This window comes from Centruroides sculpturatus, unplaced genomic scaffold, assembly GCF_000671375.1.
Source record: "Centruroides sculpturatus isolate CEXI.00-Female unplaced genomic scaffold, Cexi_2.0 scaffold412, whole genome shotgun sequence".
In the NCBI taxonomy this organism is placed as follows: Eukaryota; Metazoa; Arthropoda; class Arachnida; order Scorpiones; family Buthidae; genus Centruroides; species Centruroides sculpturatus.
In genome coordinates, this window is record NW_019384903.1 from 351,702 (window position 1) to 365,111 (window position 13,410).

Sequence of the window (13,410 nt, forward strand, 5' to 3'; positions counted from 1 at the left end):
CTCCGTAAATGCCGGATGTAAAATTTGAGCCTAGACCTTAATTCCAAGCTTGAAATTCAGACCTAGACTTTGTATCGCCCTTCATTCCGTTACTTCCCCCTTCGTCAAGGTCGGAATCTGAGCCAAATGTCCAAATTCCGAGGTTCCAAATGCCCCATTTATAAAAGTTCCGATATGAAAATGTAAGATTTTATGCCCAAGTGGAAAGTTGCCACGGGGAATGAATGTAAGGCTTTGTTTCAAAAAAGAAAACAGATCAAAGTGAGTAGGGCACAAGGCCGTCGCCTGATCTAGAATAGAAAATGACACCTTATCGACATATTTGACGACGTTAAGGGGTTTAAAGTGATCTGCAATTAACCTCCCACATATTATAGATGACGCTCTGACGTATTTCGCTTAAAAATACACAAAACATCGGAAAATAGAAAAGAATGATATAGATACAGATAGGATCGAGAACGGGACCCACCTTAAGACACGGCAAAGGGCAGCGAGGTCACCTAATATTGTCAAATACGAATTTTTCAACAGCTCGAACGTAGACCTCAAACTGACAAGTTTAAATGCCGAGGCAAATACACAGACAAACCACAATTTTGATCAAAGCTAAATTGGTCTTTACAAATTTTTGCTATAAACTTACACTGACATTGATGTCTGGTATAAGAATTTGAGTAAAAAATAGATATAAACTGAAGTATTTTGAGGAAAATGTAAAATAAGAAACAGGTAAATGCCCCGTTAAAGCCAGACAGAAAGAAAATATTTTAGAACGAACATGACAATTAGTCAGCATAGCCGAGTTTTGGAAAGGAAAATTGTTGTTTTGCCAAACGAAATACTAAAGTCTGCACGTTAGTGTACATTCTATTCTTTACATTTTACTACTTTCTAGAAGTCAATCGTCGTCAGTTATGAACATTCTTTCATCTTAGAGATAAAAGAATGCTCATCATCCTAGCTACCGTAGATACATCAACTCGAGGTCCCGTATGGACCAGCGATTAATTCATAGATCCTAAAACAAAAGATCATTCATTTAACACCGCATTTTTGTGATTTTAGTAAGTTTGGCTTCATTTATCGTCTCGAGAAGCATCGACGGAAATGTAACAACGAATAAACCACTCCGAAAGTTAATTTCTTTCCAATTTGGCTACCGGAATAAAAATTACAGGTTGCAAAGTTTTGGTTAGAAGCCAGCATTTCCCTAAAGAGGACATCGTTAAGTAGACACCAAACTCATGAATGAACATAAAAGTATGAAAAAAATGGGAGCGCGAGATTTTCTTACGTCACAAAACAGGAGACAGGGTGTTAAACTGACGATTTTGATATTTCAGAAAGCAATTTCGCATCAAAATCGATTAGCAAAAGGTACGAGGAGCAGCGTGACGTAAGTGGGATGGTTCTATTTCTAGAAGCGCAGATCTAGACCACAGCTGGTAAGCGACACTCCCGTACAGTGTACTGGAAATAGTACAGACAACTGTACACTAAGCAGCCAGGATACAGAATGCCTCCTTTACTTTTCTTGCAGTGTCAGTTAAAACGAAAATTCTACTTTTAGAAAGTACGCGCGATGCGTTTTTAGGGTATTTTACTACTTCCTAATTTGCGAAATTTGAATTTTTCTCTACCACGATAACCCAGAAGAGTGGGTTATTCTTAACTTTTAACCATAATAGTCTAACAAAAGACGTACCGTCGACCCATTGTCTATTTCTGTGAAGAAAAATTCCCGTTTGCCTTTCAAGGCTTCTCGCTCTCTACGTAAACAGTTCGCAAGGGAGACGCTCAGATACGTAAAACCAGCCGTAGTAATCGGTAGAATTGTGTAATTCGAGTCATACGAGGGGTGGAACGATGCTATTTTTATATTAAAGTTTAGACGACACGATGTAAAAGCGGAATACAAAGAAAGGAAGAATTTTCTACTTACCTATTCCCGCAAAATCTGATTTAAAACACGAGTCCACCCACAACTCGAAGTCATCGTTAGACGATTAACTCCACCAAGACAAATTTTGAAGATATTAGTGATTTAGAATATTTCATCACAATTTTCCAATTCTGAGAATCGAGTCTTTATAATCAATAAGACTACATTTGTCAGTTTATAAAATTTATTTAAATGCCGAATTATAGAAATTTTATAAAAAATAATAAAAATAAATATTCAATAATCACAAAGTACCATTTTTTAATATTAAAATCGCAATTATTCAGATTTGAAGTGAAAATTTACCATACATTTCCTATTTTAGCTGCTATAAACCGGACACAATTAAAGGAAATTAATTAATTCACGGGTTAATTTGGAAAGGAGAAGAATAAAATTAAGTGAAACCGAGAAGATGGCAATTCCGGAATTTTGACAGAAAAAATTATCGCGAAGGTGAGAGAGGGCGAGAAATCTCGCCTTTCTCACCGCGGTTACGACACGAGATTTATCGGAAGCGCCATTCTTTTATACCGAGTAAGGTGATGGGAAGGCGAAGATGAACGAAGTGGGACGAGCTTTAATCTCAGTTATTTAACCTTTCGGCACGGCCTCCCCAAGAAACGTAACGAACCTGCTTGGAGTGCGGCGCACAGAAGCCAACGAAAATCCTCCGCGAAATGTGGTAACGGATGAGTGGGCGCGTACGAATTAAAAGTAAACGGCGTAGCTTCGAGTACATTAACGTTCACCGCGGACAATCGGTTTTGCACCCATTTTAGCAATTGGAAATTCTACGGAAGAGCGGCAGTCAACAAACTATTATGATCATATGGCTTTTCGCTGGTATTCCGGAGGAGCCACGATGTAGTCGCTCAAACTGAAGAAAGTGGAACTTCGAGCCAAATACCTGGAAAAAACGATTATAAATTAATTGTTACGAGTTACGTATAAAATTAAACAGTAATTTTATTAGGTTACGAACCGGTGGTTTATCTGGTTTAGAAAAAGAAAAGTACGGATAAGACGGTTTGTGGCTGTTGGTTTCCGTGGTTTAAAGATTAAGAACGAAGCCTGAACAAAAATTAACTTCTGTAGAAACAAATTACATTTCCGCCACATTTTTAAAAGCAAAATGTACCAAAATACCCGGCGCGCAATACAAAATGCCTTCTGTACTCTCCATATTTAATTTGTGGTAAGCATGCATTTAAGAAACCGATCGTTCCGTTTGGTACCGGTATTACCAATCTTAATATTAACGTTTGTAGATTCGGAATCTCCCGGTTAACAACTGGGTTAAGAAGTTCCCTCATTAGAAGTTTTATGAAAAAATCCCCAGTTTTCCCCTTAAGAGAGGGCCAAGTTTTTCCCGTATAAAATGTTACAAAACTTAAAACAGCTGAAACTACGAAAATTTAGTAATGGCGACTGTATTGGAGGCTGCATTAATAATCAGGATAGATTAAATCTAGTTCGAGTTCGGCAAGTTCTGCCGAATTTGCACCAGGAGGTGTGAATTAATTTTGAGTATCTACATGGACTCGTTATAATTTTAATATCCAGATTTAGAATAGACCCGTGTAAATTTTTTAAAAATAGATTTTGGAATACCCGAAAATTATTCCAATCGTTATTGGGTGAATGAAACTTTTGAAAAGTTTTAGAATGCCTACAACAACTTGCCGACAACTTGCAAGCTTCTACAACTATAAATCTATCATGTTATGGTAAGTGTAAATTAGTTAATAGTTAAATAATAGCCATACACAAAGTATTTAGTAGAAACACACCACAAAAACCTCACTAGACCTATTGTAACCGGAAGAAAAAAGGTTTGCGAACATTTAAAAAAATTTTTGTCACCGGACCAAAGTGAGGTTTTGTGGTTGTTTCGACTACGTTGTACCGTCCGGTTTTATTGGCAGAACCTACGACTTATCGCAGAGCATTTCGATTTCAAAAGTTAACGCAGACTTAAGCCGAGCAGAATACATCCGCACGGTCCTTCCCGGTCCCCGTTGGATTTACTAAATCGCCCCGTGCAATGATTTTCTTGCACTTTGGAAACTAATAAAGTACACTAGTTCCGTTTACTCAATTTATAAATTTCCATCATCTCTGGAATTCCTAAGTCCTTTAGTCCAGACTGTGTAATATCTGCATAATCAAGTAGCCAAGTTCTGGTCTGATAATTATCAAACAATAAAGCCAGATTAAATAATTAAACAATTTATAACACTAAATACTTGTTTCGAACAAAATCTGATAGTTTAGAATCAAGCCGGAGCATTGGAAATGAATTAAATATATACCTTGCATTCTTATCAATCTGAACTAATTATTGTAAGAAGTCATTTGGATTACTAGGGATGTATATAAAGAAAAACAACCCAAAGAAACTGGAGAGAAATTTGATATGTTTTTAAAAATTAATCTACCATTTATTTTTTGTTTTCTTAGGAAGAGTTAGTGGAAAAAATGAACAGGTTCAGGTTAGGAACTATACCCTGTATACAGAAATTTCTTCACTAGTAGAGAATTTTGGGAGCAAATTAATAATGTTCTGACTTTTCCAGGACAGGCAAGATAACTCTAGATGCAAAATAAAAGAAATTTTGATTTTTCCATAAGGCAGGGACTCAACTAAAGTAAGCTAAGCCTTACCGATATACAGTATAATCACTTAATTTTGATAAGATTACAATAAATATGCATTTCACCAATTAAAAAATGCATCTCAAGATACGCAAAGTCTATTATGTGAATATAACAACATTTACTACAGATTTTGTGAACACACAGTTTCTTTCGGGACATGGTGCCTTTTTAGAATATCTTCGTAGATTTAATGTCAATGATGATCCAGTGTATCAATTTTGTCAAGAAAGCATACAAACTGCCACACACGTGCTTTTTAGTCATCCTATCTTTGATGCAATATGTAGTATATTTGGATTGAAAACTCAGTCTAATGATAGTGCAATAATTTATAATAAATATTATGAAGAATATACATAAATATTTACTGCTACATAATACCTAAAGTAATATTAAATATCAGTATCACACATGTAAACCACTTGAAATCACTATTTGTTAACTTTAGAATGCATTTTATACTTTTATCTCTCATTTTAATACTTGCATTTAATCTAATTATATATTTTGTATTGACTATATTCAAATGTACTAATTATAAAATGTCGTAAATTGATACCTATGCTGTACGTATGTGATGCAGAGGTTGTGTACGGGTGTGTACATAAATAAAAAGTTATGTGAACGTAAAAGCTATTTGGAGCTGTCATATCCTGTTTAAACCGAAGTATCAAGCACGTGACATAAAAGCTATTTTATATATTAACAGAAGAGTTACCTCAGAAAATCATGGATATGTGTGAGCAACAACTGTACACTTTTTTCATCCAGAGGTGTGTAAGCTAACATGCTTCCTAATTTCACTGAAAATAGAAAGAATATATATAAATTTCAAGCTATAATACTTTAAATAGACTTAAAACATAAATAATTATTTTTTGATTATACCGAACAATCGTAAAAGGTGGACAGAACCGTAAATTTGCGACATCGGTGCATCCTGATGTTCGGCAAGGATCTAAAAGAGAATTTCATTATAAAAATAAATTTTACATAAATGTAACATCTCTGTCATGATAATCACTTCATATTAATGAAATAATACATACACTGCTTTAAAATAAATTTGGAATATTTTCTAAAAGAAATTTTTAAATTAAATTATGAAAGATAAGTTGTCTTTTGTTTAAGAACTGTATATTTAAGTCATTACAAAGTAACTATTTACTAGTTACTTTGTAAATTTAACATAAGAAATGCTAAGATAATAGTTTGTCTTACCTGTAGTGTCAATGAATAAACAAATGCAATTTTTATGAAATACATTAGATGAAGACAATATGACACTGATATGTTTAGAAGTAGCATACTATAGAATAAAGCTATGCCATTCCACATAAGATACCAAAATTTATTGCATACTGTTTATCACATTGGAGTCACAATTATTTTAGAAGAAAATAAAGCAGAATGTTTTATTGTTGACAGGACTCAAGAGTAATGCAGAATGCTTTTTTCTTTTTTAACACAAAAAGTAATATTGTCAGTTTAAAAAAAATCACTAAGTTTTTGTAACTTAAACAGATCAGCTTTAAATTTCAAAATTTTGTAGTTACTATTTTTTAATATTTATTTAAAATAATTTATATAATAAGACTGTTATGAAAATAACAAATTAATATAATACAAAGTGAAAAATTCAAACCACCGAAAAAATAATGTATGATAATGGCTGATGTAAAGGCCAAATATGATCATAAAGTAAGACAAACATAAAACAAGCATCCTTGTAACTGCTTATTCCCTCACATAAATGAAAAGATAAAGTTTAGTTTGTCATGCAAGACCACCATCACATCTCCTCATCTCTTACCTCTTGACTAAACTTTATATTGGTGTCCACAGTGGGCACATTTTGTCAAGCTGTAGTTAGAAATTGAAAAAAGGAAAAGAAAGAATGATGATGATAAATATTTAATGGCACAATACTAAAAAGATCAAAACTGAACACTGTACACACAGTCTTCCAAAAAATAATATGTACTGAAATTAATTAAAAAGGAAATGTTTTCAACCTCTTTCAAGTGTCAATTGTGATAGAGCATAACTGGGCTCTACTAAGAGATGCATAGAATTAAAGGGCGCAGATATGACATCTCTAATAGTAAACAAGTAACACTACTGACTCAATATATGAGCGAGCCTGCCCAAGGTATCGATCATCTGGGATAAGGCAAAACTGATAAGGAAAGTCTGATGTTCAGAAACTAAGAATCTAGGAAGTCTGGGAAGTTTTCAATGCAGCAATCAATGGGAATTGCACTATTTGTGAGAAAATATCCATTGCATGGCAGTCATTGGTTAATAACCCCTAAAGGAAAGTAAATAAACAATTTTAAAGCAGGATGGTACTGTATGTACTGTACATAAGTTATTATAGTATACATAGATTAAGCAGTACATTTAGCTTCTTGCCAAAAAATAATTTTAAAGTTTAATTTTTTATTGTATAATAACTGTATGATATATGTAAAATGTAACTCTTGTTAGGCGTTCACTTGATTCCAATGCATATTACAGGCTAAAAAAAGTCAAATGATGTTTAGTTTTACTTTGTGTATGTTTCAACTTTTGGAGATTCGTATAGTAAACAGATCTTTCTCACAATCAGATTTACAACATTAACAACAACAGCTATAATATTAAGTAGTTAATAAATAAATATTCTACATTATAAAAAGTTGAGGAAGAAAACAACCAGTCACTTTAAACAAAATCCACAAAATAAATGCAAATAAAATAAGTGGTCAAGAACAAATCAAAGTCAGGCCTCCCTTGCAAGTTAACATGCAAGACAGGCATGACGCCACATTAACATGTCCAAAAATTTGAGAAAGTGCTCTACATGTTTGTGTGTCATTTATAGAAATAAGGTTAAATCTGATTAATTTTCCAAGACACTTCTTCAATAAAAATTTCTACAGTTTAGATAAAATGTTTAAATTTTTCAAAAAAATGTGCCCAAAGTTATTAGTTGCCTCTTGATGATGCAATGTTCCTTTTTCCTTCCATATTGTTAGAGTATATGTCCAGATATTAAAACACCTTAAACATCAGTGCTTTTTAAGGTGTTTTACTGTCTATCTACTGTTGCAGTTTTTTTAGTTAGAGTAAGTGTGTTATTTAACTATTAATATTTAATGTGTGTGTGATTTGGAAAGTTCTCAAAATCGAATATAATAAAATAGATAATCTGGTTGAATTATATTTTTATTTTTTGTTAAAATTTTCTCTGAAAATAACATACTTATTCCAGTGGTGTTCTAATATCTTCATCCCAGAAGAAAAAGCTGATTTGTCTGGTTATGCAAAATAGCTGATAACCTCAGCAATGATCTCTTCATTTGTGCAAAATTTCTTGCCTGCCAGAGTTTTCTTCAGGTTTGGAAAAAGGTGAATATCACTAGAAGCCAAGTCACAGGAGGATATGGAAGATGGGAAAAGGTTTGGAAGGTTGGCGAGATTTTCCTAGATGAGGCAGGCAGAATGCTGTTGCATTATCTTGATAAAAAATGATTTTTCTTCTTCTTCATATGGGACTGTTTCTCTGCAATATCAGTCTTCAATTTCTCTAACAGATCACACCAATAAGTGTTAATGATGGTCTTATTCAACTAGTCAATAAAAATCCATTGGCATCCCAAAAGATGGATGCCAAGACTTCCCTGCTGTAGGGACCACTTTCTCTTTCTTTTGGAGTTGGTGATGATGAATGTTTCAGCTGTTTATACTGTTCTTTAGACTCAGAGGTATAGTATTGGATCCACATCTTATCTGTGGTCATCAACCAATGCAAAAATTCTTATGGATTCCTCTGGTAGATATCAAAACATTTCTTGGCAGTTGTTGTTCACATATATTTTTGTTCAGCAGTGACCTCAGCAATTTCCTGCAGTTTCAAGTGGTGGTTAGCCAGCACCATATTGTGGATTTTGACAACATTTTCTGGGATAACAGTGATTTCAGATTGTCTGCTGTGACTGTTGTCTTCCACACTTTCTCAGCCAAGTTTGAAAAGTGTCACCTACTCACTTATCATTGAATTTGACGGAACAGACTCCTTTAAAACTTGATTCAGTTTGGCTTTAATCTCAGTAGCATTTAATAATATAAAAAATTTTTATAACAAAATCTTGTAACAGAAGGTGCCATACACAATTTTAATTATTATAATTAATAATATAAATGTTATTTTTTAAAATTAAATCTCATAACAACTGAGAAAGTTATGAAATTCATTTCTAAATTTTTTCAGAATGAAAGAGATCATATATAAAAACTTAAAATAAATATAATGGAACTGTTTACACTCAAAAATGTTTGTAATTTATAATAAACAACATGGAGTAAGAAAGGTGTTCTGTGTGCATGCCAGTGTCAAAAAACAGATAACTCAAGACAAATTTATTATACAGTAAAGAAAATTATATATCAGTCTTCCACGGTATAGAAATAAGGAATTCTAGGCTCTTATCCTCTCACACACAATCATTCATGATGTTTGAAGTATCAGAAAGGGAACATATCAGAGAAGAGTTATGCACACCTTTTCCAGAAATTTTCATCCAAGTAATTACATCATTACTGAAATAGACTAATGAGACTGAGCTAAGTTGACTTCTAAAAATATTTACTACTACAAATATTGGTACTGTATAATGAAATCATTTAAATGATGCAATAGAATTAGTGATAAAGAAATAAGATGCATAGCACTAATTATGACATATTACATCAGAAGTATCCTACTTTTAAAGATACTAAAATGCCCCCAAAAAAGTGTTTCTTAATTCAATTAAGTTGTGACGTACTGCAACTCTCTGATAACAAACAACAAACTGCAATCATTTCGTTTGTTAAAACAACTTGTTTATTTCATATTAATGTTTTTGAAGTCAAAAAACTTAAGCTTTAAAAGTTCTCAAACCTTAAATTCAGAAAGCTTTCCTGTTTAAATTTATAGACAGTGAGAATTCAAAGAGAAATAAATCATGCTGACTTTGCAAACATTAATATCATGTTTACTGTAATCTAGTGCACACTCCAATTTTCAAAACATGGTGACAAAAATCTGTTTGCTGGCAATTGTAATGCACACTTGCACTAAATACTGATGTTGCAAAAGTAATCCTAAGAAAATAATACCAAGAAATTTAGTGAAAGTAGGAAATAAAAAAAAACCATACAGAGGATGTGAAAACAAGCAAAAATGGACACAAAGCATGGAGAAAAAAAAGGGAATTGGAAAGGTTCTAGCAATGATAGTGCATGGAAAAGCTACATGTGAAGTTTTCAAGTTTATACTTGAATCTAATGAGCTTTGGTTGCAAATCACACTGTAACTTTGGAGATAGAACTCAGCCAAAAAGACTGTATTAGATTCAAGTAATATATATGGTGTTTCAAAAGTGTTTGGATACATTTCACAGGCTTATAGATGAAAGTCCAAATTTAAAAAAGTTGATAACTATGTTTTAATCTTAATAACTCACTAATTATAATAGAGAGGTTGCGGCCAAAGTTTCAATCGCAAAAATGTGAACGTCCAATGTTTAGCGCGGCCATCCTATAAGCCTAGAGTTTGACAATGGTGTTTGGCACATTGAGCATGATTCCAATGACATTCCAAATGTCATTGTCAAACTCTAGGCTTATAGGATGGTAGTGCTGAACATCTGACGTTCACATTTTTGCAATAAAAACTTCAGCCGCAACCTCTCTAATGAGTTATTAATCATCAAAGTGTAATGATGTCACTTTGGTTTTTTAAGTCTAACAGTATAACATATCAGCAATACCTTTCCATCTGTAAAACATCTACATGCACATTCTTGAGAAAATAGATTAATATAAACACAACAATTAACACCTAAATGCTAATTCCAGCACCAAATGAACAAAAAATTTTAATGCGCGAAGGTTTTTGGCCGTCTTTTAGAGGCCCTCCTCAGGAATGTATAAAACACATAGAAAAAACAGTTCTATCATTTGAAAACTTCTTGACGTTTTCAAATGATAGAACTGTTTTTTCTGTGAAGAAGGAAAAACCAACCGATTTGGTGGTTTATGCAGTGTAATAGTTCTTTCAAGAAGGGTTGATCTCTTGGGCTGCAGTCAAGATTGTCTTCGCATGAGTTGGTTGATGTAAAATCGGCAAGTTGATCTGTCAGTCATTTCCACTTTGTGTACAATGTTTCTGGCTTTGTGATTGATTGTTCTTGACTGTTCTTGAATTTTGAGAGCATTGATGTTGTGCAAAGATCAACTCTTTAGTTGTAAAATTTCATTCCTGGGCTCCATGCTTGCAGTTGAATTGCCTCTCCATTTTGATGTTGTGCTCTGTTGGATACTTTAATGACAACAATAGGTTGATAGATGTTTAAATCTTGCATCTAAAGAGTTTGGCTGGAGAGTCAAATTTGGATTTTTCTCCAGATGTATGTCCAAAGTGTGTTTTGTTTCCCTCCCCTTTTAACTTGAGGAGTGCTTATTTCAGTGTGTTGATGAATCATTCCGTTTGCCTGTTGGATTGTGGACGATAGTGCAGAAAAAAAATGTGCTTGATCCCATGTTGGTCATAGAATCTTTTAAATTTGTATGAGCTGAACTGCGTTCCATTATCATTAAAAAGAACTTCTGGCAGTCCACGATGAATAAGGAGATTCTGCAGCATGCTGATCATTGCTAAAGACGTAGTTTTATCCATGCTGATGATTTCTGAATATAAATAACAACAACTCAAAGCCCGAATAGTATATATACTAAATTGCCAAACGATCACCTAAATATCAGGTTATTATACTGCCAGCGTAACTGGCAAGCGCACCGCACGGCAAGCGGAGGTTACGGGTTCATGCCCCATCCCGGGCCAGTTCTTTTATTCCAGAAGGTTCTAAAATTAATTTAATAATTTATTTATTTAATTTTAATTATTAATTTACTTAAGAGATAGCACTTAACGCCTACCTCTAATGACAAATTACTTTATTCTAATCATTTAATTAGCCATATAATAGCCCGATATTTAGGCGATCGTTTGGCAATTTAGATTTCTGAATACTTGGAATAGGGATCCATCATGATGAGAAAACTATAGCCTTGGTAAGGTCCCACATAGTAGAAGTGGATAGATTGCCATGGGGTAGCAGGTTTTGGTCAAGAGAAGAGTTTGCAATTTATTGATTGTTTGGCTGCTGCGATACTTGGAAAGCATTGCGATACTTGGAAAGCATTGACTCAATGTTGAGGTCCACATTTGTCCAATAAACATAGTTGTGAGCTAGAGATTTTGTGTGCTGGATGTTGAAATGTCCACGATGTAGAAGTTTAAGTACCATACATTGCAGTACTGTGAGAATAATGTGTTCATTGTAGAGGAGACATCGCTTTTCAGCGCTGAGTTTATCACATCAACAGTAAGATTGCCAAATTCGAGCCCAATCAGAGGACTCTCAAAGCTTGTTGACATTCGGCCACTTTGAAGTAATATAGTGCCAACTGTTTGAAAGTTGATCCTTTTTTATTTGCTCGTACACTTTGTCGACGGTTACTGGAAGTTGGGATGACATGGCTGTAAGGTCCATCTTGGCTTGGATGATTGCCATGACCATTTCTTTATCCCTTAATAATTAAGCAGAGATGAGGCATGACAAGGCATCTGTTTGTTTGAATTTGGTAGTTTTCCTATATTCAATCTTGAAGTTGTATCCAAGAAGACTCATTGCCCAGCACCGCAAACAGTTGCCAGTGTGTGTCAGAATACCTTTCTTGTTGCCAAAGATGGCAAAGAGAGGTTTGTGGTCCATGAGAAGAATGAAAGGTCATCCATAAATCATCTTGTAGAATTATGAACAGCAAAGATGAATGCAAGACCCTCTTTTTCGATTTGACTATAGTTTTTCTCAGCTGGAGTGAGCAATAGCCTTGATTGATCTGTTGGGCAGGCAGTGTTGGATGATGGCACCAAGCCCCAGGCTTGATGTATCAGTTACAACAATTATTTATATCGAGCATCAAATCATAGTGATTGAGAATCTGACTTCAGAATGTCCTTGAAGCACTGGAAGGCCTGTTGGCATTTGTTTAAAGACTGCCACTTTCAGTCTTTCTGGAGTAATTCCTCTAGTGGTTGGCAAATTTGATGCATGTTATGGATGAAGGTTTGGTAGTATTGAGTTGTTCAGAAAGTAAGTTCATTTTTTTTACCACTAGATGGATTAGTCGTATTTTTCCCGCCATTTTCATTCTAAACCATATTATCATTATATATTTTGACAGCTAACATTTTAAGGCTTATTTGTAAAAAATGTTGTTTGTATTTGTGCAATTGTTTATTTTTTGTGTCCTATCAAATATGGAAGATCGAAAGCAGCATTTTTTGCATATTTTGCTCTTTTATTACCTTTTTGGTAATAAAAGGTAAGAATGCTGTTCAAGCAAGAAAAAAAATTGTGTGATGTGTATGGAGAAAATGTATTGACAGAACGACAGTGCTAAAACTGGTTTACAAAATTTCGTTCTGGCAATTTCAATACGGAAGATGCACCACGTTCTGGATGGCCAGTTAAAGCCAATGAAAACAAAATAAAAATGAAATCACTAAGAGATTAAATTTGTCAAATTAAACTGTTTATGACTACTTGAAACAAATTGGTTTCATTTTAAAGCTTGATGTATGGGTTCCACAATGTTCTTAAAGAGAGATGTTCTCTTTGGTGGAATTTTAAGGAATTTTTTTTGGAGCTTTTACCAGACAATTTAACAATTTATTCGAAAGTGTACTACCATTGAGTAAATAAATTGAG

General features: G+C 33.8%; 1 protein-coding gene across 2 annotated transcripts in view; it reads right to left on the reverse strand.

Annotated features, from left to right (window-relative positions):
- Window positions 1–1,027: 1,027 nt before the first annotated feature.
- Window positions 1,028–13,410, reverse strand: part of LOC111631533 (mortality factor 4-like protein 1) — a 74,096-nt gene continuing 61,713 nt past the window's right edge. For both annotated transcript variants that reach the window (XM_023375789.1, XM_023375791.1), the window contains exons 10-12: window positions 5,495–5,564; window positions 5,325–5,409; window positions 1,028–2,855 (exon numbers count right to left, since the gene is read on the reverse strand). In XM_023375789.1, coding sequence (XP_023231557.1) covers window positions 2,774–2,855; window positions 5,325–5,409; window positions 5,495–5,564 — 237 coding nt within the window. In that variant the 3' untranslated portion in view covers window positions 1,028–2,773. The remainder of the gene's footprint in view (window positions 2,856–5,324; window positions 5,410–5,494; window positions 5,565–13,410) is intronic.